This window comes from Polyodon spathula, chromosome 25 (assembly GCF_017654505.1).
Source record: "Polyodon spathula isolate WHYD16114869_AA chromosome 25, ASM1765450v1, whole genome shotgun sequence".
Classification (NCBI taxonomy): domain Eukaryota; kingdom Metazoa; phylum Chordata; class Actinopteri; order Acipenseriformes; family Polyodontidae; genus Polyodon; species Polyodon spathula.
Genome location: NC_054558.1, coordinates 4,059,803 through 4,080,372, shown reverse-complemented (window position 1 = coordinate 4,080,372; position 20,570 = coordinate 4,059,803). Strand labels below are relative to the sequence as shown.

General features: G+C 50.5%; 2 protein-coding genes across 3 annotated transcripts; both read left to right on the top strand.

Annotated features, from left to right (window-relative positions):
* Positions 1 to 859: 859 nt before the first annotated feature.
* Positions 860 to 13,439, top strand: LOC121299808 (DENN domain-containing protein 2C-like). 2 transcript variants are annotated; one of them, XM_041227897.1, is made up of 18 exons: positions 860 to 1,614; positions 2,989 to 3,134; positions 3,637 to 3,749; positions 4,112 to 4,309; positions 6,673 to 6,751; positions 7,477 to 7,521; positions 8,285 to 8,472; positions 8,773 to 8,882; positions 9,339 to 9,408; positions 10,293 to 10,370; positions 10,528 to 10,668; positions 10,765 to 10,913; positions 11,141 to 11,318; positions 11,460 to 11,501; positions 11,885 to 11,993; positions 12,204 to 12,446; positions 12,696 to 12,782; positions 12,962 to 13,439. In XM_041227897.1, the coding sequence occupies exons 1-18, from the start codon at positions 878 to 880 to the stop codon at positions 12,991 to 12,993; spliced, it is 2,745 nt and encodes a 914-aa protein (XP_041083831.1). In that variant the 5' UTR covers positions 860 to 877; the 3' UTR covers positions 12,994 to 13,439. The 2 variants fall into 2 exon arrangements, with proteins under 2 accessions (XP_041083831.1, XP_041083832.1); XM_041227898.1 differs by lacking the exons at positions 12,696 to 12,782; positions 12,962 to 13,439 and adding an exon at positions 12,594 to 12,687.
* Positions 13,440 to 16,353: 2,914 nt separating this feature from the next.
* On the top strand, positions 16,354 to 19,536 carry LOC121300376 (pre-mRNA-splicing factor SPF27). Its single transcript, XM_041228952.1, has 7 exons — positions 16,354 to 16,473; positions 17,023 to 17,115; positions 17,287 to 17,357; positions 17,546 to 17,707; positions 17,917 to 17,967; positions 18,274 to 18,354; positions 18,806 to 19,536. The coding sequence occupies exons 1-7, from the start codon at positions 16,381 to 16,383 to the stop codon at positions 18,930 to 18,932; spliced, it is 678 nt and encodes a 225-aa protein (XP_041084886.1). The 5' UTR covers positions 16,354 to 16,380; the 3' UTR covers positions 18,933 to 19,536.
* The last annotated feature ends 1,034 nt before the right edge of the window (positions 19,537 to 20,570 follow it).

Here is a 20,570-nt window from a genome sequence, read left to right as displayed (position 1 = left end):
GAGAGATACATTTCCACTGTGTTCACTGAGACCTGAACATTCCAATATTACCATGGAGACTTCCCCTCTCCTCCCTGCTCCCTCAGAGATGCGGTCCCTCGTTTGAGCTGGACAAAGGGTTTAAACACCATTGTCCACTCCTGCCTGCTACAGAGCTAACAGCTGCAGGGCAAGTGTAGCTCACTTAAGAACAGAGAGTCTCTTGCTGCATGTTAGAAGCCTGCTCTTCATTCATTTATTCCACACTGCCCCCCTCAATCAGCCTGTGTGTGTGCGCGTACGTGTGGAGACCCCCATTCCTGGCACTGGCTTCTATTGTGTCGGTGCCAAGCACACTTTATTTCTTTTGCTGGGGATGACAGCTTCACTTGTTTAACTGTTTGGACTTGTGCTAGCAGAGAGTGACAGACAGTGTGGCTCAGCAGTGGAAGTGGTTTAGGCTCCTGCATTTCTTCTCAGTGAGGTGGTTTCGATTGCAGTGAATTCTGAGATCTTTTCCACCTTGCCTTGCTGCTCCTTGGGGGTGAATCATCGCAGGCCACTGGCTGCTCTTTGTGAAGAAGCCCATCGCTGCGCTTCTGTCTTCCCAGCACTGAACAAACCTGTTTCTGTTCTTGTCTCCCGCAGGATTCCCTCTGAAAGCAGTCCCGCTGGTTTGCAGCACCACCCTGTCGACGGAGCCAAGCTTGCGATGAAGATGTCTGGATGGCACACCGGGGTGGAACGGGGAGATGTGTGAAGCCTGAAGCCCTCAGAACTGGTCTAGAACAACCCCACTGCAGACCTCTGTCCAGAGATAGAGACAGAGAGAGAGAGAGAGAGAGAGAGAGAGTCTCTCTCTTTACCCAGAAGTACTAAAGAGGCCCTTCCCTTTGCTATGCATGCCCCAGGAGGAGGGGCTGTTCCCTGGCACTCCCCAACCTCCGGCAGGGCCCTCACCCGCAACCCCGCCATCAACATCAAGCAGAAGATCTCCCAATGGGAGGGCCGCAGCCAGCAGCAGGGTTTGAACGTCAGGGGCGGCCACGCTGTGCTTTCCAGGACCCAATCCGATGGCTCAGAGAACGCTAACGGCAAGCCTGGCCTCGCCAAGGCCAAAAGCCTCGGCCTCGATTTCAGGGAAGCCTGTCAGGCCCCTGATGGCGTGACCAAACAACAGCAACCCGTCAACGGCGGCGGTGGTGACAATTTGAAAGACATCCACAAAATGGTGAGCTCAGACTGCTGCCCTCAGAGTGGGAAGAAGCCGGGAAATGGCAGCCTGGCGGCGGACGCTTGCCGGTCTCTCCCACCCGGGAGCTTCTACACCTCCAGGGGTTTCTGGAAGAAGATGGACTTGCCCTGGCAGAAGGAGGTGCTGCAGGCGGAACTGAAGAGGAAACGAGAGGGCCCCAGCCCCACCGAGAAGGAGGCTCTCCCAGTCAACCCACTGCCCAAGCCTCAACGCACATTCCAGTACCTGGGAGAGCGCACCCCGCCGGGCCAGTTGGGGGGCTGCATCCACGGGAAGGGCCAATCCGCAGCCAGGAATGGGCCAAGCTCCTCCCCTCCCTCTTACCCACCCCCCAGCCCGGAGGGGATTGTAAACGGAATCACACGAGGAAAACCCAACAGGTACGCCAGGGTTTAGGAGCGCTGGAGCTCAAATCCCACAGCTTTCAGTTTCAGTTGAAATCAGGTTATTTTATATACTCGCTGGCTGTTGTATTTGGACCTCCCCCCAGCTCATACGGCGCTGGTCCAGCTTGTACCGTCGTGACATCCTGGAGTAGTTGCAGCCTGTGAACTCCACAGCAGTTATCTTGTGGTGTTGCGGCCCATGTGTGGTGGAGAGTCCAGTGTATATAGAGGTGGGATACTCTCCCAACAGCCAGGGAGTGTATGTTTCTAAGTTTCTGTTGCAGAAAATCTCTTGCCTTCAGGGTGGTCTTCTGTATCGATTCGATGCAGTTGCTTTGGGTTGTTTGGCTTGTCTCAGGTTCAGCAGCAGGATTCACAAGCGCGGGTTGAGAAGTGGGCGGGGTTTGTGTTTCGAGTGCCAGATGTTTTGAGCAGAGCTGAGAGCTCGTTGGGAAATGACCTCATGCTGTAGTTTCTGGCAGCAGCGCACTGCATTGTCTGAACTTGACCTAGTTCTGAACAAGGTCGAGGGAACTTGTGCTTCACAGGAGCCGAGCCAGCGGCGGTGTGAAGGCATCCGGGAGTCACAGCGCTGGTTAAAATGAGGCTTAGTCTTCCAGGACCCTCGAGGATCTGCAACACACCCGTTAATGCATGGAGCGAAACCACCAGTGGGGTTAATATAGAGTTAAAGGATGGCTGTGTTAGCACCAGGAGCTGTGTAGATCTTAAAATAGACTCTGTAAAACATTAAAGATTTGTTTTAAGGTGATGACCTACCTGGTGATGGTTCATAGCAGTATACCTTCGAGCTGAGATTTGAAGGCGTCTTCCACGAATAGCACCCACACAAGTAAGGCTGCCTCGCTGTTATGACCAAAACCGACTCTGTCTTTTTCTGTGCTGTGAAGAGCACATGTCCTGGGAGTAATTTGCACAGTGAGTCAGTCCAGCGAGTGTAAGCCCAGCTGTGCCTATAGTACATGTGTGAGGCTTGAATAACAACTGTAGCTGAACAGCCAGAAATATTCAGAGTAATTGAGGTTTGAGTGTAGTGCAAAACGCATGCACGCACGCACCCGCACGCACGCACGCACCCGCACGCACGCAAGTTACGTGCACGGGCGATGGGCGTCGCACGCGCGCGCGCACACACCAGCACACACGCACACACCAGCACACGCTCACGCACACACGCACGCACGCACGCAACCGCACACACACATGCACGTGCGCACACACCCGCGCACACACGCACACACGCACGCGCTGGTAGCTGTGTGCCAGGCAGGCAGGCAGGCTGCAGTCCGTTCTTTGCTGGCCCCTCTTCCCCTGGTGTTGAAGGCTGCCGTTTTGTTTTCTCCACAGGAAATCCTTTGAGTTTGAAGATGCGGAGAGGCTCAATTTCCTGGTGTCTGGCAGCAGAGAGTCGGCGCCCGAGGAGTGCCGCCCGGGGCTCTACCACGCTCTGTCTGAGGACAACATTTATGAGGATATCATCTGTGAATCACGAGGTACACGCGTGCGCATGAGAGCCTGCTGGTGCTAAAGGCTCAAACCCTCCCCTAATCAAGCCCCCATCCCCTTTGCTCTGGAGGTGTTAGTGAGTGTGGGCGGGTCATGCGAATAGTCCAGACCCAATCAGAAACTATCAACATCTGTGGTTGCTAAGCAGTAGATTTTTTTTTTTAATTCAGCATGCCTGCTGGTGATGTATGAGGTAGTCTGGTGCTAGAATCTAGCTGCATAGCATCCAGTGTGCGCCCCTGGAAAACGCTATTGTAGTGTAACAGTGATGTGATGCACTGTCGTTGTGGATTCTGACCCCTGCTGGTGAGAAGTGGTAGCGCTCTCAATCGCTGCTTGTGTAGCCTGGCTTGTTAGTGTTTAAGCAGTTTGCTTGGGACAGGGAGTTTGCCCAGCCTCCTGCCCTGATGGGACGGAGGCTCTGTGTGTAAAGTGTCCTGTGAAAGCAGTGATGGAGCTCTCCCTCGCTGTCTCTCCACGCTCCCCCAGACCCGGTCAAAGAGAACGCGTACGAGGATGTGAATCTGCCTGCACTGCACAAGCTGAGAGGGGCCGCCACTCCCAAGAGAAACGCCCCAGGACAGCGCTCCACTCCGCCCAAGGTAGGCCGTCCGGCTTCCGAAACATCTCCTGGCTAATCCCATGCGGTTTCCAATGCCGTGCCCATCGCTCTCAAATGGGCAGCTTTCAAAGATTATTATTGTTTCATTTTATTAGGTGTGTTTTCCACTAGGTGTCAGTCTAACCCTATCAACCCCAGACACGATTGTTCCTTGTGTCAGCTTCAGTCCAAATGCTGTTGTATTTGGGTGCATTTTGATTCAAAACCAGTAATGCATAATTTATACAGTATAGAGAATAATTGAGAATCATTAATTGCAATCAAGATAGCATGCCCCTGTCCATTCACCTATGATCCCCCCTGCCTCCCCTGACTCCCCTCCTCTCCCTCGTCCCTCCTCAGCTGCCCCCGAAGCCAGCCAGGCTCTTCAGACAGGTCCCCCTCTTGAAAAGCTGGAGAGCCCAAGACCTGAGCAAGACCGGCCGCTGTTGCACAGCGGCGCCCCCTGCAGTCCGAGCCACGCCGCTGTCGCCGACTTCAGAGTGCAAGAGGAGCGGCCCGCGCCCAGAGAGCAACGGGAGGACCAGGGTGCTGCCACGGGTACAAGAACAGGGGGAGAGGGGGGGGCGTGCTGGAGGCAGGGTCTGCAAAGCTTATCATTGCATAGACTCAGGGGGGGAGGAGGGGGCTGGTCCGTAACTCTCAAACAGTCAGTAGGGAGGAGTTTAAAAATATCACATGTTTAAAAAAAAGACACAAGGAAAGAGTGTGTGTGTGTGTGTGTGTGTGTGTGTGTGTGTGTGTGTGTGTGTGTGTGTGTGTGTGTGTGTGTGTGTGTGTGTGCGCGCGCGCGCGCGCGCGCGTGTGTGTGGGAATGTTTGCAATTGCATTTGCTGAACAAAAAACAGGAACTTCTAAGAGTCCCGTCTTCTTATAGGCCAGCTATTTCTGTATGTTGAAAAAAAACCAGAACAGCAAAGCTTTCGTCGCCAAGCAATTCCTCCTAAACCCCCAGTCCAGCCCCTGCATGTTCTTCACACAGCGACTGCCACCCACTTCATACAGCCAGTGTGCATTGTTCAACACCCAGAGTTGGGGCAGGGAAAGCAGGGCTGCTTTGCCACTTTAAAAACAGAGAGAGAGGCTCCTGGGCTGGGACTGGAGGCAGCCCCTGAACCCAGGCATTGGGAAGAGGCGGAGTGTTCAATCCTGATGGAGCTGGTGAGAGGGGGGCAGTGGAGAGGAGGTGGGACATTGCCTCAGAGGGGCTGAAATTCTCCTTTAACAATTGATATTTTTGGGCTTGATGAAAGGCCTTGCGATGGTTTTAAGGATCAGTTTACTGTACAGCGTTGAATGTACGTTGCAGCAGCTTAAAGATTAGTGGTCTCTAATTGCATTACCAGTGTAAAGCTTCTTGTTAAATTAGAAGGATGCTTATAAATGTCTGTTCGCGTGCTCTTATCACTGTATTATTAAAGCCTGGATGAATGAAAAGGTTTTGTATGAATCTCAAGAGCTGCTGCTGGTTCAGTTGTCACAGAACTTCAGCACATATATAATGCATCCTAATCTTGTGTGTGTGGAGGGCGAGCGTCACTAACATGCGTGTTCTGAGTTCTTGCATGTAGACGGCTGCTGTACAAGGTGTCTCTTGTATAAGAGATGCCATCTCTTACAGCCCGCTTTTAAAAGTGTTTCTTCAGTGAACCCTCTCTCCAGTGTGCTGGCTGGGAGTTTGCGCTGACACCCAGCGCTCTCTGCGTGCCAGCTCTCCGCGTGCCAGCGCTCTCCGCGTGCCAGCTCTCCGCGTGCCAGCGCTCTCCGCGTGCCAGCGCTCTCATTGTTTCTTCCGCTAGTTCGGAAAGGTTTTCCTGGCACTTTGGAGACCCTGCTGGGTTTATATCTGTCTTTACCAGGAATCTAGCTCCAGGACTGATTTTAAAAAGGGCTGAAATCTGTTAAGAATCTAAAGAACTCTCCTGATGATACTGTCTTTGAACTGAGCAGCCCATGTAACTCATCTGCAGAGATGCTATAGGAACACAGGACTGAAGGAGGCACGAGCCAAAAACACATTCGTCTGCTTAACTTGCTTTTCTCAATTAGGAACCCCCCCCCCACTCCTGAAATAAAAGCATCCAAAGTAACAGGCCAAGACACAGAAACAACCCCCCGACACTTATCTGGAAGAGACAGAGGTTTCTCTTGGTGTTTGCGCTGCTGTATTTCCAGTGTGTTTGTCTAGATACTGTCGACCGTCCTCGTGTGCATTTTTGGAACGGCTTCCTTTTACGCTTATCTTTTTCCGAACGGAGTTTGGCGAAACTTTTGAACAGACAATCGCTGCAAGAAGTTTTTCCACATTCCATCAAACACTTGCTGGTTCGATCGCCCCAGTTCTGCATCCACCCCAAAAGAATCACCCACTGCATCAAGGACAGAAAAAAGGGTGATGTGTGCTATTCGCAGGTTCACAATGTACTGTTGGAAGTTGCTTGGTGATTGTGAAGTGGGTTTGTTTTAATTGATCTTAAAGGGAAATAATACAGAAGTACAGCTTCTATATGCGACGGCTCGAAACGTGTCCATGCTTTAATTGTAGCTCATGAAATAATAATTCTGTAACTCTTACGTGTGCAGCTGACCTAAAGAAACCAAGGGGTTTGCAGTAACAGACTTTCAGAGCTGTGTGAAGGGCTGCGTGTAGAGAACGAGAGCGTGCGAAGGAGAAGATTTGTGGGATTGTTCAATTAGCCTCTCAGCTGCAGCTCACTTAAATATCTGGTGTTTGTGAAAGCGTGCAGATAGAAGGACCCGGAGCCCACATGTCTGCTCAGGGACTGGACTGCGGAGCCCGCGTCGAGCCCGGAGCTGTCAGGAAACCTGGCAGCCAGACACAGGCTTCTCATCTGGAGTTCATTTCAGAGCAAATCCTAAGTGGTTTTTATTTCCCCTTCCAGTTTGTGAGCAAGATTCAGGAGATCTTTAACGCCAAGAGGGGAAAGAAGCGAGTGAAGACCCAGGTGACCATGGGCAGAGGTACGTTGCTGCCCTGCGGATCGGTGCAGTGGGTAGAGGGGCGCTTGCGTTGGTGCTGCTTAGATATGCAGTTAGGTTAGGACTCCAGGAATTTCAACCTGCCACCTTGAGTGATTTAAGAGATGTGCGTTTCCATCAGTAATCCCACATTTAAATTCAGACTCTGCGAGTTCCAGTTTAGATTGCTGCTCGCTGGCAGGACTCAGTAGCCGCACATCCTACTATAACAGGGAAGGAAATAAGACTCCTATTGCAGAGCAGTTTCAGCCGTTCCAGGTTTTAATATGTGCTTGATCTGCCCCAGCATATGGGTAACAAGCTCAGGTGTGTCTTACTAAACTCGTAGCAAAACCAGGACTGGATCAAACTGCTGTGCAATGTCTTCCTTCCATTCTCTGTGTAAAAGTTTAGTATATATGGAATAAATGTGCCCTTTAACATCTCGTCTTAAAGGCTTCAGTAATTTTATAACCGAATTGCATCATTTATTTTATCATGGGATGTAAGCGTGTGAACCAGACTGCTTTCAGCACTGAAGACATTGAGCAGCGCCTGTCCCTGCAGAGTCTTTGAGTTTCTCTGTGTGCCACCACTGCGTGTCTCATTGTTGTGATTGAAAGCTTGAGGCATATTTTTATTGCTCTGGCAATCTAAGATGAAGCGGTGTTCCTATAATTACTGCAGTGAGTTCACATTGACTAAACATCCCTTTTACTTCATTCCAGGTGATGCCAGTGACACAGAGAGTGAGACAGAGGAGCCCAGCGTAGGTGAGTAGCCAGACCAGGTGCCAGCGGATCTGTGTTCAATAATTCAAGGGGTAAAAACTATTAACAAAAAATAAATCAATAAATAAATAATGTAGAGTGCCGCTGATTTTCTTCCCAAATTAGAAAGTCAAATTATTCCCGTGACCGAGCCAGCTTCCTCTTCTGCAGCCAGGAACTCCAGAGTGAGCTACCGCCCCCTGGAGGGCAAGCCTTGCAGGTGTGCGCTCTGAGCTCACTAAGCGCCTGACCGGTCGGGTCCAGAGCAGCGCGATGAGGAGAAACGGTCCCTGACGGTTTTGCCTCCCTAACCCACGGGAGCGCCAGTAACCAGCGAAGACTGAATTGACACAGCCTGCACGCTGTCCCAGAATTGACACAGCCTGCACGCTGTCCCAGGCTCTGAATTGACACAGCCTGCACGCTGTCCCAGGCTCTGAATTGACACAGCCTGCACGCTGTCCCAGGCTCTGAATTGACACAGCCTGCACGCTGTCCCAGGCTCTGAATTGACACAGCCTGCACGCTGTCCCAGGCTCTGAATTGACACAGCCTGCACGCTGTCCCAGGCTCTGAATTGACACAGCCTGCACGCTGTCCCAGGCTCTGAATTGACACAGCCTGCACGCTGTCCCAGGCTCTGAATTGACACAGCCTGCACGCTGTCCCAGGCTCTGAATTGACACAGCCTGCACGCTGTCCCAGGCTCTGAATTGACACAGCCTGCACGCTGTCCCAGGCTCTGACGAGCGTCTCTTCCTCTCAGGCGGTGGCCGGCGCTCTGTGCATGTCCACTCCACTCTGCGGAGAAACCCTCTTTATCAGACGCTGGAGAAGGACCTGTACGAGCTTCAGGAGCAGCAGCTCTTCCAGCTCTTCGTCGTCGTGTCGCTACGCAAGAAACCCTCCAGCAACGCCTACACCCCTGAGATCACACAGCAGTTCCCCAACAAGGTGAGACTCCTGACAGCCCCCCAGCGCCCTCTTCATTTTAAAAACTTTGACCAGAACATTTATGGTGTTTCGCAGAAGAGCTGAGCTGTGTTTAGACTGGAGCTCTGGTTATTGGGAAGGTGCTGGCAATGACAGAGCTGTGAATGGAGTGTTTAGACTGGAGCTCTGGTTATTGGGAAGGTGCTGGTAATGACAGAGCTGTGAATGGAGTGTTTAGACTGGAGCTCTGGTTATTGGGAAGGTGCTGAGAGTCTGGGGTGTAGAGTGGTTACGGATTGCTGTGCCTCTTGTTGTTCACAGTTTGAGAAGAGCACGCGACAGTCCCGGGATGCAGAGCAGAGGCTCAGAGCCATTCCCAGTTTCTGCTTCCCAGACTCCCAGGATTGGAGACCTTCAGCTGAGCTCCCCAGGTACGCTTGTGTGATGTGACGGAGAAAATGAAACATGAACCTGTCCTGTATTTCACTGTGTGAAATTCAGCGGGACCCTCACTAACCCCAGCCACAATCATCCCAAATGACCTGCCACGCTGGACTCAGGAAAGCGTGCTGATCGCTTCTGAGAGAGCACATTGTAGCCTGTGTGTTAATCACCTGTCACCTGTCTTTTTGGTTATTGCTGATTTTAGATTAAACAATAATAGATTAAGGGTAAAAAATAAACAAAACCAAGACTTGACTTGACATCTTAGCATGGTGTGGATTGGGATCGTGACTCTGAACAAACCTCCGGTCCCGAATGGTTTGAACGAATCCGCTGTGCAAATACAAGCCGCGCTTCGTCTCAGGCCGCTGTTGCAGTTTCATTATTTGCTGTGTTTGCTATCCTAACTTGTGGTGTCTGAATGCATTCCTTTATTTCTGCAGTGAAACCTTTTCCTTCGTGCTGACTGGAGAGGACGGAGGCCGCTGGTTTGGGTACTGCCGCAAGCTCTTGGTAGGCTGTACTCGGGTTTGTTTGTCAGTGCGGTTGTGTAAGTCAGTGCAGTTAACAGTCCAGCATTGCTGTGTGCTCTGCAGCTCTCATGTGCGCAGTCCCTGCCAAGTCGTTATAGACACTAGTGGCGTAGCGGCTTCTCAGAATATCCATCAAAAAAACAAAACTTGTTCAGCAGTAACGTCTCCTTGTTCGATTCCTGTCCAGGGCTTTCTGTCTCTCTCTGTCTGTCTGTCTGTCTGTCTCTCTCTGTGCTCTCTTTCTGTCTCTCTCTCTCTCTCTCTCTCTGTCTCCGTCTGCGTAAGCTCTGTCTCTCTCAGCTCTCTCTCTCTCTCTCTTGCATCTCTCTCGTCTCTCTCTCTGTGAGTAGACTCTTCGTATTCCTGTACAGTCTCTCATGCTCCTCATTCATGTCTGTATCTTCTCGCTTCTTCGCAGCTTTAGTCCTTGTCTTTCTCTAACGTCTCTCTTCTCTCCTCTCTCTCTCTCTCTCTCTCTCTCTCTCTCTCTCTCTCTCTCTCTGTCTGTCCTCTCTCTCTTTCTGTCTCTCTCTCTCTCTCTCCCCCTCTCTCTCTCTCTCTCTCCTCTCTCTCTCTCTCTCTCTCTCTCCTCGCTCTCTCTCTGTCCCCCTCTCTCTCTCTCTCTCTCTCTCTTTCTCTCTCTCTCTCTCTCTCTCTCTCTCTCTCTCTCCTCTCTCTCTCCTCCCTCTCTCTCTCTCTTGTCCAGCTGGGAAGGGGAGAGATTGCGGAGATCTGTCTCTCAGTACTTGTCAGTCCTCGTTCGATTTAAACCTCCAGGCCCACTCTCTCTCTCCCTCTCTGTCTGTCTGTCTGTCTGTCTTCAGCAGTAACGTCTCCTCGTTCGATTCCTGTCTCTCTCCTCAGCCCAGTGGGAAGGGGAAGCGGATCCCGGAGGTACACTGTATTGTCAGTCGGCTGGGCTGCTTTAACCTCTTTGCCAAGGTAAGGGAAATGGTTTTTTTTTACTCTAGATTTCTGCTGTACTTACACTTGCTTGTGTTCGTTTCCCAACATGTGCACAAAGAGATCTTTTCTATTCCTGCCCTGGGGAATCTGCTGGCTCTGTAGCTGATATTGACGGTGTGTCTGGTGTTTTCAGATTCTGGAGGAGGTGGAGCGGCGCAGGGATATCTCTCCGGCTCTCGTCTACCCGTTCATGCGCAGTGTTATGGAGGCTCCATTCCCCGCCCCCGGGCGCACCATCACCGTCAAGAACTTCCTGCCTGGCTCCGGTAACGAGGTGAGCACGTCCAGGTCAAGCTCCTTCCAGCCAGTCTGGCCCTGCTGGGTTCATGTTTGCGATGCTGAGGGGTTGATGTGCTTCCTCTTGCTGCAGGTTCTGGAGCTGTGCCGGCCTGTGGACTCCCGCCTGGAGCACGTTGACTTCGACTGTCTCCTCCAGTGTCTGGGAGGGAGCCAGCTGCTGCAGGTGTTCGCCTCGCTGCTCCTGGAGAGGAGAGTCATCTTCGTAGCTGACAAGCTCAGGTAACCGCCCTCCCGCTGTCGGGTTTTCATCAGGTAACCGCCTCCTTACTGCTGAAGGCACGTCGAATTTCTGGAGATGCCCTTACTCAAGCTTTCGCTTTATTTCTCTCGGGTGTATCCCGTTTGCCTTCTACAGCGAAGACTGAAATGCGTGCGGGATTCAGTTTCACCGCTGCTGTGCTGGTCTCCCTCTCCCTCCCTCACCCTGCTCTTGTGTGTTTCTCCAGCACCCTGTCGCGCTGTGCCCACGCTGCCATCGCTCTGCTCTACCCCTTCACCTGGCAGCACACCTACATCCCTGTGCTGCCGGCCTGCATGATCGACATCACCTGCTCCCCCACCCCCTTCCTGATCGGAGTGCTGTCCTGTGCCCTGCCCGAGCTGATGGAGCTGCCCATCGAAGAGGTGAGTCTGTCCCCCGAAACCATCTAAACAAATCCGTGACTTTGAGCGTTTCCCATGGCAGTGCGTTCTGTGTGCCTACAGCGTCTGTGCCAGGGTGTGTGTAAATGAGAGCAGACCTGAGAGCTGTCTGATCTTTCACAGGTGCTGATTGTGGATCTGTGTGCAAACCGCTTCATAAGACAGGTGAGTAGTTGTGCATGCATGTCTCTGTATTCCAACTCTACCCGCTGTACTGTAGTTATACAAACATACCTGTTCTTCATACTTCCAGCAGTATTTTGCTGTAGCGGCGCTGGCTGTTTCCAGGTGTGGAGGGTTTTAATAAGCATTTTATTTCTGTTTTCATTTTTGATGCATTTTCAGTTTTGTAGTCTTCGCTGTAGACATTTCCACCCTCAGTAACCCTCTGGTTTTATTTCTAGCCGTCCAGCCACAGCACAGTTAGAATCGAGTTCTATACAAGCAGTAAATAACATCCCACCAGCTCCTTACAGCAGCCCCTGCTTATTCTGTAAACAAGAACCTGTAGTGCATGTCAGTGAAGGCTGTGTGTGTCTCTGCCTCAGATCTCGGATGAGGACTGTATCCTCCCCAGCAAGCTCCAGGCAGCTCTCTTGCAGGTCCTGGAGGAACGAGGAGACATCCTGGCGCTGGAGGCAGCAGGAATGAGAGGAGGTGAGACTCTCACTTTCTCTGTCTGTCTATCTCTGTCTGTAATGTCTGTTTGTTTCATTGCTTCAGTCATCGCTAAGCCAGGCATTTTGAACCCTGCAATGTGATTGAGGTTGAGACGGATGATCAATACAAAGCAACACTAATGTGTGTTCAGAGCGCTTTCCATAGGCTAGTACATCCTCTCTCTCTCTCTCTGTCTGTCTCTCTCAGGTCCTCCCCCCTGCCTCAGCTCTCTTCTCTCTGAGGCATTTGTCCATTTCTTTGTGGAGCTGGTGGGTCATTACTCCCTGCACATGGCGGTAGGGGAGGGGGGGCGGAGGGCTCTCCGGCGGGACGCTTTCCGAAAGTCCCACCCCTCCCGCGGTGCGCGGCAGTTCCTGCAGCTCTTCATGGAGACGCAGACGTTCTCCGGCTTCATCCAGGACAGGGAGCTGCGCAAGAGCGGGGTCAAAGGTCAGTTCACTCCATGAATCTCGCCAGTCCATTCGCTGCACAGGTGTTTTAATAAATACATGTCTATCTGTCTGGTTCTCTATACTGGGTTTGAGATACTGGGAGGTGTTCTGCATCATAGATAACTGTTTTCTGTCCTGACTGCAGAACAGGCATTAGGGGAAACAGCTGGTTGGTTAGTGACAGGAAGGAAGGCACTGAGAGAACGGGCTTCTGCAGCTCTCTAACGCCCCCTGTTGGTGTCCACAGGCCTCTTCGAGCTTCGAGCAGCTGAGTATTTGGAGACGATGCCGGACTCGGAGCCCGGTGGCATGAACAAGTTTCTGAAGGGACTGGGTGAGGGGCGTGCGTGAGTGTGCGTGCGTGTCGGGGTGTCCCTGTGTGTGCGTGCGCGAGCTTTGTAATGGCTTTGACGAGATCTTTTCATTCATTCGTAACGTAGCAGAGGCTTGCCCAGACTTCATCATTGAACGCAGTCCTGCTAATCACTGGTTTTCTTTTGGTTTCTCTTGCAGGAAATAAAATGAAATTTCTTCAAAAGAAGTAAATTGGCAAGCTCCGCCTTAAAACCGCCATTAAAGGACCAGCAAGCTCAGACGGGTGCCTATTGGCTGCCCGAGTGAGTGGGAGTGGCCGAAAGAGTGCTGATTGACTGGCTGGCAGAGCACCTTTTTCAGCTGTTGACAAAGAGTCTTAATCACAAGGCGCTGCAGTTCCTGGGACCCACTGGAACAGAGTTTAAAAATGAAGAGACTGGTTTATTAATTCAGAGCACTGCTAACTGGAACCTGGAAGGCAGAGATCCACTGAGCACAAATACCTGGGTTAGAAAGGAGTATTTCACAGGCTCCCTACAGTCTGCTCCCCGGGCAGGGCACTGAGTTCATGTGCCAGCCTCCCTGCAGTGTGCTCCCTGGGCAGGGCACTGAGTTCATGTGCCAGCCTCCCTGCAGTGTGCTCCCCGGGCAGGGCACTGAGTTCATGTGCCAGCCTGCCAGCCTCCCTGCAGTCTGCTCCCTGGGCAGGGCACTGAGTTCATGTGCCAGCCTCCCTGCAGTGTGCTCCCTGGGCAGGGCACTGAGTTCATGTGCCAGCCTCCCTGCAGTGTGCTCCCTGGCAGGGCACTGAGTTCATGTGCCAGCCTCCCTCAGTCTCCCAGGGCAGGGCACTGAGTTCATGTGCCAGCCTCCCTACAGTGTGCAGCAGGGCACTGAGTTCATGTGCCAGCCTCCCTGCAGTGTGCTCCCTGGGCAGGGCACTGAGTTCATGTGCCAGCCTCCCTACAGTCTGCTCCCCGAGCAGGGCACTGAGTTCATGTGCCAGCCTCCCTGCAGTGTGCTCCCTGGGCAGGCCAGTTCAATGGTGAACTCTCTGGCATGCTTTGGCACTGGGCAGCGCGACTCGTCTCACAGGGTCGCTCAGCCAGAGGGAGCTGAGATGGATTAATAGATTTGCATAGTGGGGATCAGGACTCAACTGGAGCACAGTCATATGAGAGATCAGATATCTGCAAGATTCATCGTTCTCTCTCGAATTTATTAAAGATGCCTCCAGCGTGTCCCTGTGTAGCTCTCGCACACGCACACACACACACACACTGACAGACACACACACACTGACACACACACAGACACACACACACTGACAGACACACACACACACACACACAGACAGACACACAGACACACACACACTGACGGACGGACACACACACACTGTTGTTCATTTGTACAAAGCATGGTCTGGAAGGCAGAAGGGAGGCCGTGCAGATTAGATTATATTATATAGTGCTTGACCGATTTTTTTAAAAACAGCTTTAAACCACCACAGACATGAAAAACACGCTACAAATACGTCTTTGAAGGAGAGCCAGCGCCCTTGTGCTTTGTGAGGCTAAGAGTGCCCGCAGTGACATTGTGACACTCGGAGAAAGAAAGCAAAGGGGTTTCTTCTCTGAACTTTCCCCTTGTAGATGTGAGCGTCCAATCTATTTATTTATCTTTTAACAGGCCAACAATCTAGTGTGTGTAGATACTGATCATGCAGGTAGAATATACGCATGCTATCTCTTTTAAAGCTGTGTGTGTGTGTGTGTGTGTGTGTGTGTGTATATATATATATATATATATATATATATATATATATATATATATATATATATATATATATATATATTTTTTTTTTTTTTAATGATCAAAATCCCATTTTTATCAGACCAGGTTTTATCCCTTCAGATCACCTGTCCAGTGTCCTTCGTGTGTGTCTACAGTGTTAGTGCTGCCTGGCGCAGCCCCCAGTCTTGGTGTTACTGGGATTGAAACAAGGCACTGGGATTGTTCAAGGACTGAGTGGGGGCTGTGTGAAGTAGGAAATGACCACGCTGTGAGGGGTAGCAGCGACCCCCCTCCCCTAGGTCTGCTCGAGGAGGAGGGCTGTGCCAGTGATCACGTCATGGGGTCGTGTCACAGTGTCACATATTCAACAGGGATGTTCTCAGAAGTATCCTAAAAAAATAAACTTTTTTTTTTTTTTAAATCTCAGTGAGCAGGTGTGTGTTTTTGTTTGTTTGTTTTTTTCAGCTGCCCCGCACCCCATTGCATTCGGGTTGCCTTGTCACTGATCAGTTGCTCGCTGAAGAGCCCCCAGTTTCTACCCCTGTGCCGTTCAAAATGCACAGCTTTCCTGGCAGAGCTCTCATAGCAGCTTCTAAAAGAGCGCCGAAGCTGGGTCTTCATGCAGTGATAATGCTAGATGTTACAAAGTAACTACTGTTTGAATTTGAACTGACAAATGAGAACACTAAAGGATTCTAATTTTACATGACGTCACAGCGATGTCACAGCAATATCACAATGATGTCACAATAAGGGTTAGAATGACCTGCACACGTCATCACTTTATAGATTATTATTAAACATGCTTTTACCAAAGTGACTTAACAGAAATTCAACAAAATACACAAATAATAATAAAGCTTTTAAATGTTTCTTATAAAAACAGAAAACATTAAAATAAGGATACCTAGAGAAATGGCAGATAAAAACAAAAACAAAAACCACAGGAGACCTATAAAGGCAAATGAAGAATTAGAAGGGAGCGCTCGGGAGAGCTGCTCCTGCACACACAGCGCAGTCCCGTCTGCAGTGTGTCACTATGAGGGAGGGAGCGCTCGGGAGAGCCGCTCCTGCAACACAGCGCAGTCTTGTCTGCAGTGTGTCACTATGAGGGAGGGAGCGCTCGGGAGAGCTAACTATGAGGGAGGGAGCGCTCGGGAGAGCTGCTCCTGCACACACAGCGCAGTCTTGTCTGCAGTGTGTCACTATGAGGGAGGGAGCGCTCGGGAGAGCCGCTGCAACTATGAGGGAGGGAGCGCTCGGGAGAGCTAGTCTTGTCTGCAGTGTGTCACTATGAGGGAGGGAGCGCTCGGGAGAGCTGCTCCTGCACACACAGCGCAGTCCTGTCTGCAGTGTGTCACTATGAGGGAGGGAGCGCTCGGGAGAGCTGCTCCTGCACACACAGCGCAGCACTATGAGGGAGGGAAGAGCTGCTCCTGCACACACAGCGCAGTATTGTCTGCAGTGTGTCACTGTGTCGCTTCCTGATATTCTTGCACGATTGGGCTGCGCTGCAAAGTCCAGTGATGATTATGATTATTGACAACAGCCCACACACAATACTGCAACTATGAGGGAGGGAGCGCTACTCCCCAGTCTTGTCTGCAGTGTGTCACTATGAGGGAGGGGGCGCTCGGGAGAGCTGCTCCTGCACACACGCTACAGCAGAGCCGGCTGCGCATGCTCTCAGCACAGCTGACCTCACACGCCCTCTGCTGGTCTGGATTGAGTCGCTGCGCTTTGCCAGCAGTAACTATGGCGTCGCTCCACCACGACTCTCTCTCTGCGCATGTGCGCTCTGCCGAGTTGCAGAGGGGAAGATGGCGGGCACCAGCTCGGTTGCTGGAGAGGTGTTTGTGGACGCTTTGCCTTATTTTGATCAGGGATATGACGCTGCTGGCGTGCGAGAGGCGGTAAGGAAGCGGGAGTGTTTTCAATGATAATGTGTGTTTGCCCCTAAGAGGCTCTCGTACCCGGAGGGGTGATAGATTAAGAGTCAAGCCGCGTCGCGTGTGTTTGCTTTGATTTCTTCCTCTGGTTAAAGTTGCTTTATTAATATTTGTTGTTTTTTTATGAATTGTTCATTCGAGACTCAGAACAGGGCGAAACTGTTCTGTTTTGGGTCGCGTCTTCACCATCTCCAAAGTAGTGGCGAGTAGCCTGGTCCCACACACACAAACCCTGGAGAGGAAACATGAGCTCAATTGATCTGCGGCTACTGGATCCGTGTGTCGGTGATAGTAAAACTCGCCTTTGTTTAATTGTAATGTTTTACACGCAGTTTGAAATGCATATTCACACAGTGTTTCTAAAATAATTGCTTGAGATGGATTATCACTTGCGTGCTTGTCGAGGGAACTAACACGGAACAAAACGAGAGGGTCTCCAGTCCAGACTGCGATACTCACACTGCACTGGTTGGGGGTGCTGTGGGGTTAACCCACTCGTGTGTGTGTTTCCAGGCGGCCGCACTCGTGGAAGAGGAGACGCGACGATACAGACCCACGAAGAATTACCTCAGTTACCTGCCCACGCCTGACTTCTCTACCTTCGAGGTGAGGTCAATAAAAACCTACCCATTTGCCTTTTGTAATTATGCTGGGGTGAATCACAGTCTGGAGTACGTGATTGAAGTGAACCCAGGAGCACTGAATGAAGGAGAACAGGCTGTGTGCCCATTGTCCTGGCTGCTGTACCATTTCAAGTAACAATTCTCTCTCTCACAGACAGAAATCATGCGCAATGAGTTTGAGAGGCTAGCGGCCAGGCAGCCTATGGAACTCCTGGGCATGAAGAGGTATTGGTTTTGTATATTTCAAATTGCCTGTTTGAACAGTATGTGCTAGCCGGTGCATAGCACTGTTAACCACAGAGCTAGCCAAGCCCTGTTGAGAATTGCAAGGGAAACGGTTTTGCAGAGCTCTGCCTGTAGGGGCGTGACGAGGTGTTCAGCAGCGTGATGATGGTGCGTCTTTGTTGTTGCAGGTATGAATTGCCGGCCCCCTCGTCGGGACAGAAGAATGACATCACGGCGTGGCAGGACTGCGTGAACAACTCGATGGCACAGCTTGAGCACCAGGCGGTGCGCATTGAGAACCTGGAACTCATGTCTCAGTACGGCAGCAACAGCTGGAAGCTGTATAACGAGTAGGTCCCCACATCGCCTTTCTTCAGGGTCGCTGCAGTGAACCCAGGCATCCTTATTTAATGACATTCTCTGGTTGTCAAGACCATGAAACCAGATTTCAAATGACCCCTTGTTGTTTGTCTCGGACGCCACCCCTCGTTTGAAAGAGCGCGTGCCGATGTGACTCGTCGCTTTACTTCCAAGTAAAGGTGTTCTTCTCTCCCTACAGAAACCTGATGCACATGATCGAGCTGTCGCAGAAGGAGCTACAGAGGGTCAGGTGGGGGGCCGTGTCATTTGTAATACCCAAACACAAGTTATTGTGTTGCGCTCTACCATTGGCCTGTCATGCAGGCATTTGCACAAAACTTTGCAGCTTGCATGCTTTTCAGCGAGGGCCTCTGCTTGACGACGAGCACTTTGACAGTTAATTGCATACGTGATCACTATGCATTCCTGTCCTCTTGCAAACCTCAAACAAACAAGACGGTGTCTTGCGACCGACCTCGAAGGTCATTGCTGCGGCAGTAGCTTTGGAGGCGCCTTTGGTTTTGTGACACGATTTCTGATTCTTTTTTCACGGCAGGAAGGAGATTCAAGACCTGAACTGGCAGAGGAAAAATGACCAGATGAAAGGTGGAGCCAAACTACGAGAGCTGGAGTCCAAGTGAGTGTTTCAGGCCTGTGTTCACTAGAAAGAATGCGGAGGAACCCAACAGGACACTTTACAGTGGCAGCGAAACTGTACTCGGACCCTTAAAATGCGTTTACACTTCAAACTGACCCGAGCTGGCTTGCAGTCCTCCTCGCTAGACACGCGACAACAAACGGATATTGTATAGCACAAGCGTTTTCTTTCTGACGAGCTAGAAAAAGCATGACGTTTCTATCTGTATAAAGTTACCAGTACGTTATTGAACTGCAATTGCTGATCCAAAAAGCAGTATTTCTCCTTTTGTGTGCTCCCTTTGTATACTGTGTGCTCCTCTGTCTTCGCTATGAAATCTGCAGTCACCGCTGAGATTAGGGGAGTGGTATTTGTGGGGCCGATGCAGTGGCATTAGGAATGACTGCCCGTGTGGCTGCTGACCCGCTTGCCTGTTTGCTTCTCTCTGCAGCTGGGTGTCACTGGTCAGCAAGAACTACGAGATCGAGAGAGCCATAGTGCAGCTGGAGAACGAGCTCTGCCAGCTGAACCAGCAGCACGGGGACGAGAACAAGGAGAACATCCGGCAGGACTTCTGAGCGGAGAGAGGGAGGGAGGGCACCTCAACACACGGGGGGCAAGCACTTTGCATGTGCTGCTGGACCACACGCCTCCCCACTCTGCTGATAGAGCAGGATTGTAGACAGCAACAGCATAGAGTTCATTTGCACCTTGCAGCTTGTGTGTTAATACCACAGCCCCCCCTATCTTGGTGGGACTGAAGGCTTTAATAAACATGGTACAGTTGTGCAGAAGTGTGACTAACATCCACCCCCGTGGCTTCAGGCACAGTCCCTCTTTTCTAGCAGTTTGACAGACCCTGATCAGCACTGGTCTTCCCTCAGGTCAGTGGTGGAGGGGCAGGGAGGGGTCTGTTGGTTGTCAGCCTCCTAGTTCTAGCGGTAACACCCCAGCCTACAGTGGAACTATCTTTTAGCGGCACTACAGGCTAAACAAGATGAATTTTATAACCGTCCCCCCCCATCTCTGTCACTTTTATACTATGAGTTATCCTAGTGCCGTTGCTTTTTATTATATAAGTTTTCTGAATATCCAGGAAAGAGAAAGTATAGCACACCTTTATCATCACTGTATGTTAGTTGCTTTTCTAGAAGGTCTTTAAATAAAGTTTTTTTTAAGCTTCTTGTTTGTGTAATACATTATAAAGTGTGACAAGTCCTGTGTTTTTCCAGATGCAATTTTTATGTGTTGGTGAAAGAGTACAATTACTTTAATTGCTGAGTGTGAAATAAAACAGTGAATTGTTTGCCCTGCGTATGAAACCTACTCTTTTTCTGTAGCCTTGTACTTTAGCATAGTGATCGTTTTCCAAAAAGCCTATGCTAACACTCATCATTTTAACAGAATTAAAAAGCCTGCATTTTTATTTGAAAAAAATAATGATTTGAAAGGAGGTTATTCTGTTGGATAGGGCTCTTGGATTGTGCACCAAGGTAATTAAAATAAAATCTAAAACAAACAAAAAAAACAGAGAGGTCCTATTCAACTTTTTAAACAGTTAAAGATGACGCTGTGTATTAAAGCAGGGGAGTAACCCACCGCGAGAAACTTGGGTGCTTTGAGTTACTGACCCGACAAGAAACCGCTCTGATTCCGGTCACATCCTTTGCCAGTGCCTCTGATCGCCCGCCTGCTTTAACAAGCGTCTATTAGTTTGGTTTGCAGCAGTCGTTTTGGTGTCTAGGTCTTTGTGCGATACAATGTGCTTGATGTCAATCAGGTGCATGCAGTTATGTCTGACTGTAGGTATCTGGCACGGTGCTGTTCTGAGTGGTGACGTGCCAGCCATTCTGAGGCTTCTGATTGGTTGGCGCCACACCTTGGCAGAGACCGACTGCACTGGAATTTTATTTATTTATTTATTTATTTTTGAAATAGCAAACTGTGCCACCTAGTGGCCCAATGTTTCATTGCATATTTGACAATTTTAATTTAGCACCTGACAACTGTACTCAGCTGCAGCTGGTCTAGAGGGTATAGCTAAAACTCGCAGCAGCATAACACGTTACAGAAATAAACTAAATAAATAAATCGAGCATATTACTACTGCAGTATTGACAATGAATGCATATTAATATTGTGCGTGTGCTGCAGTAATGTTTGCTATAATCTCGAGTTGCGGCACTGGCATTTAGTGTCCCGGGCATGTTGAAAGA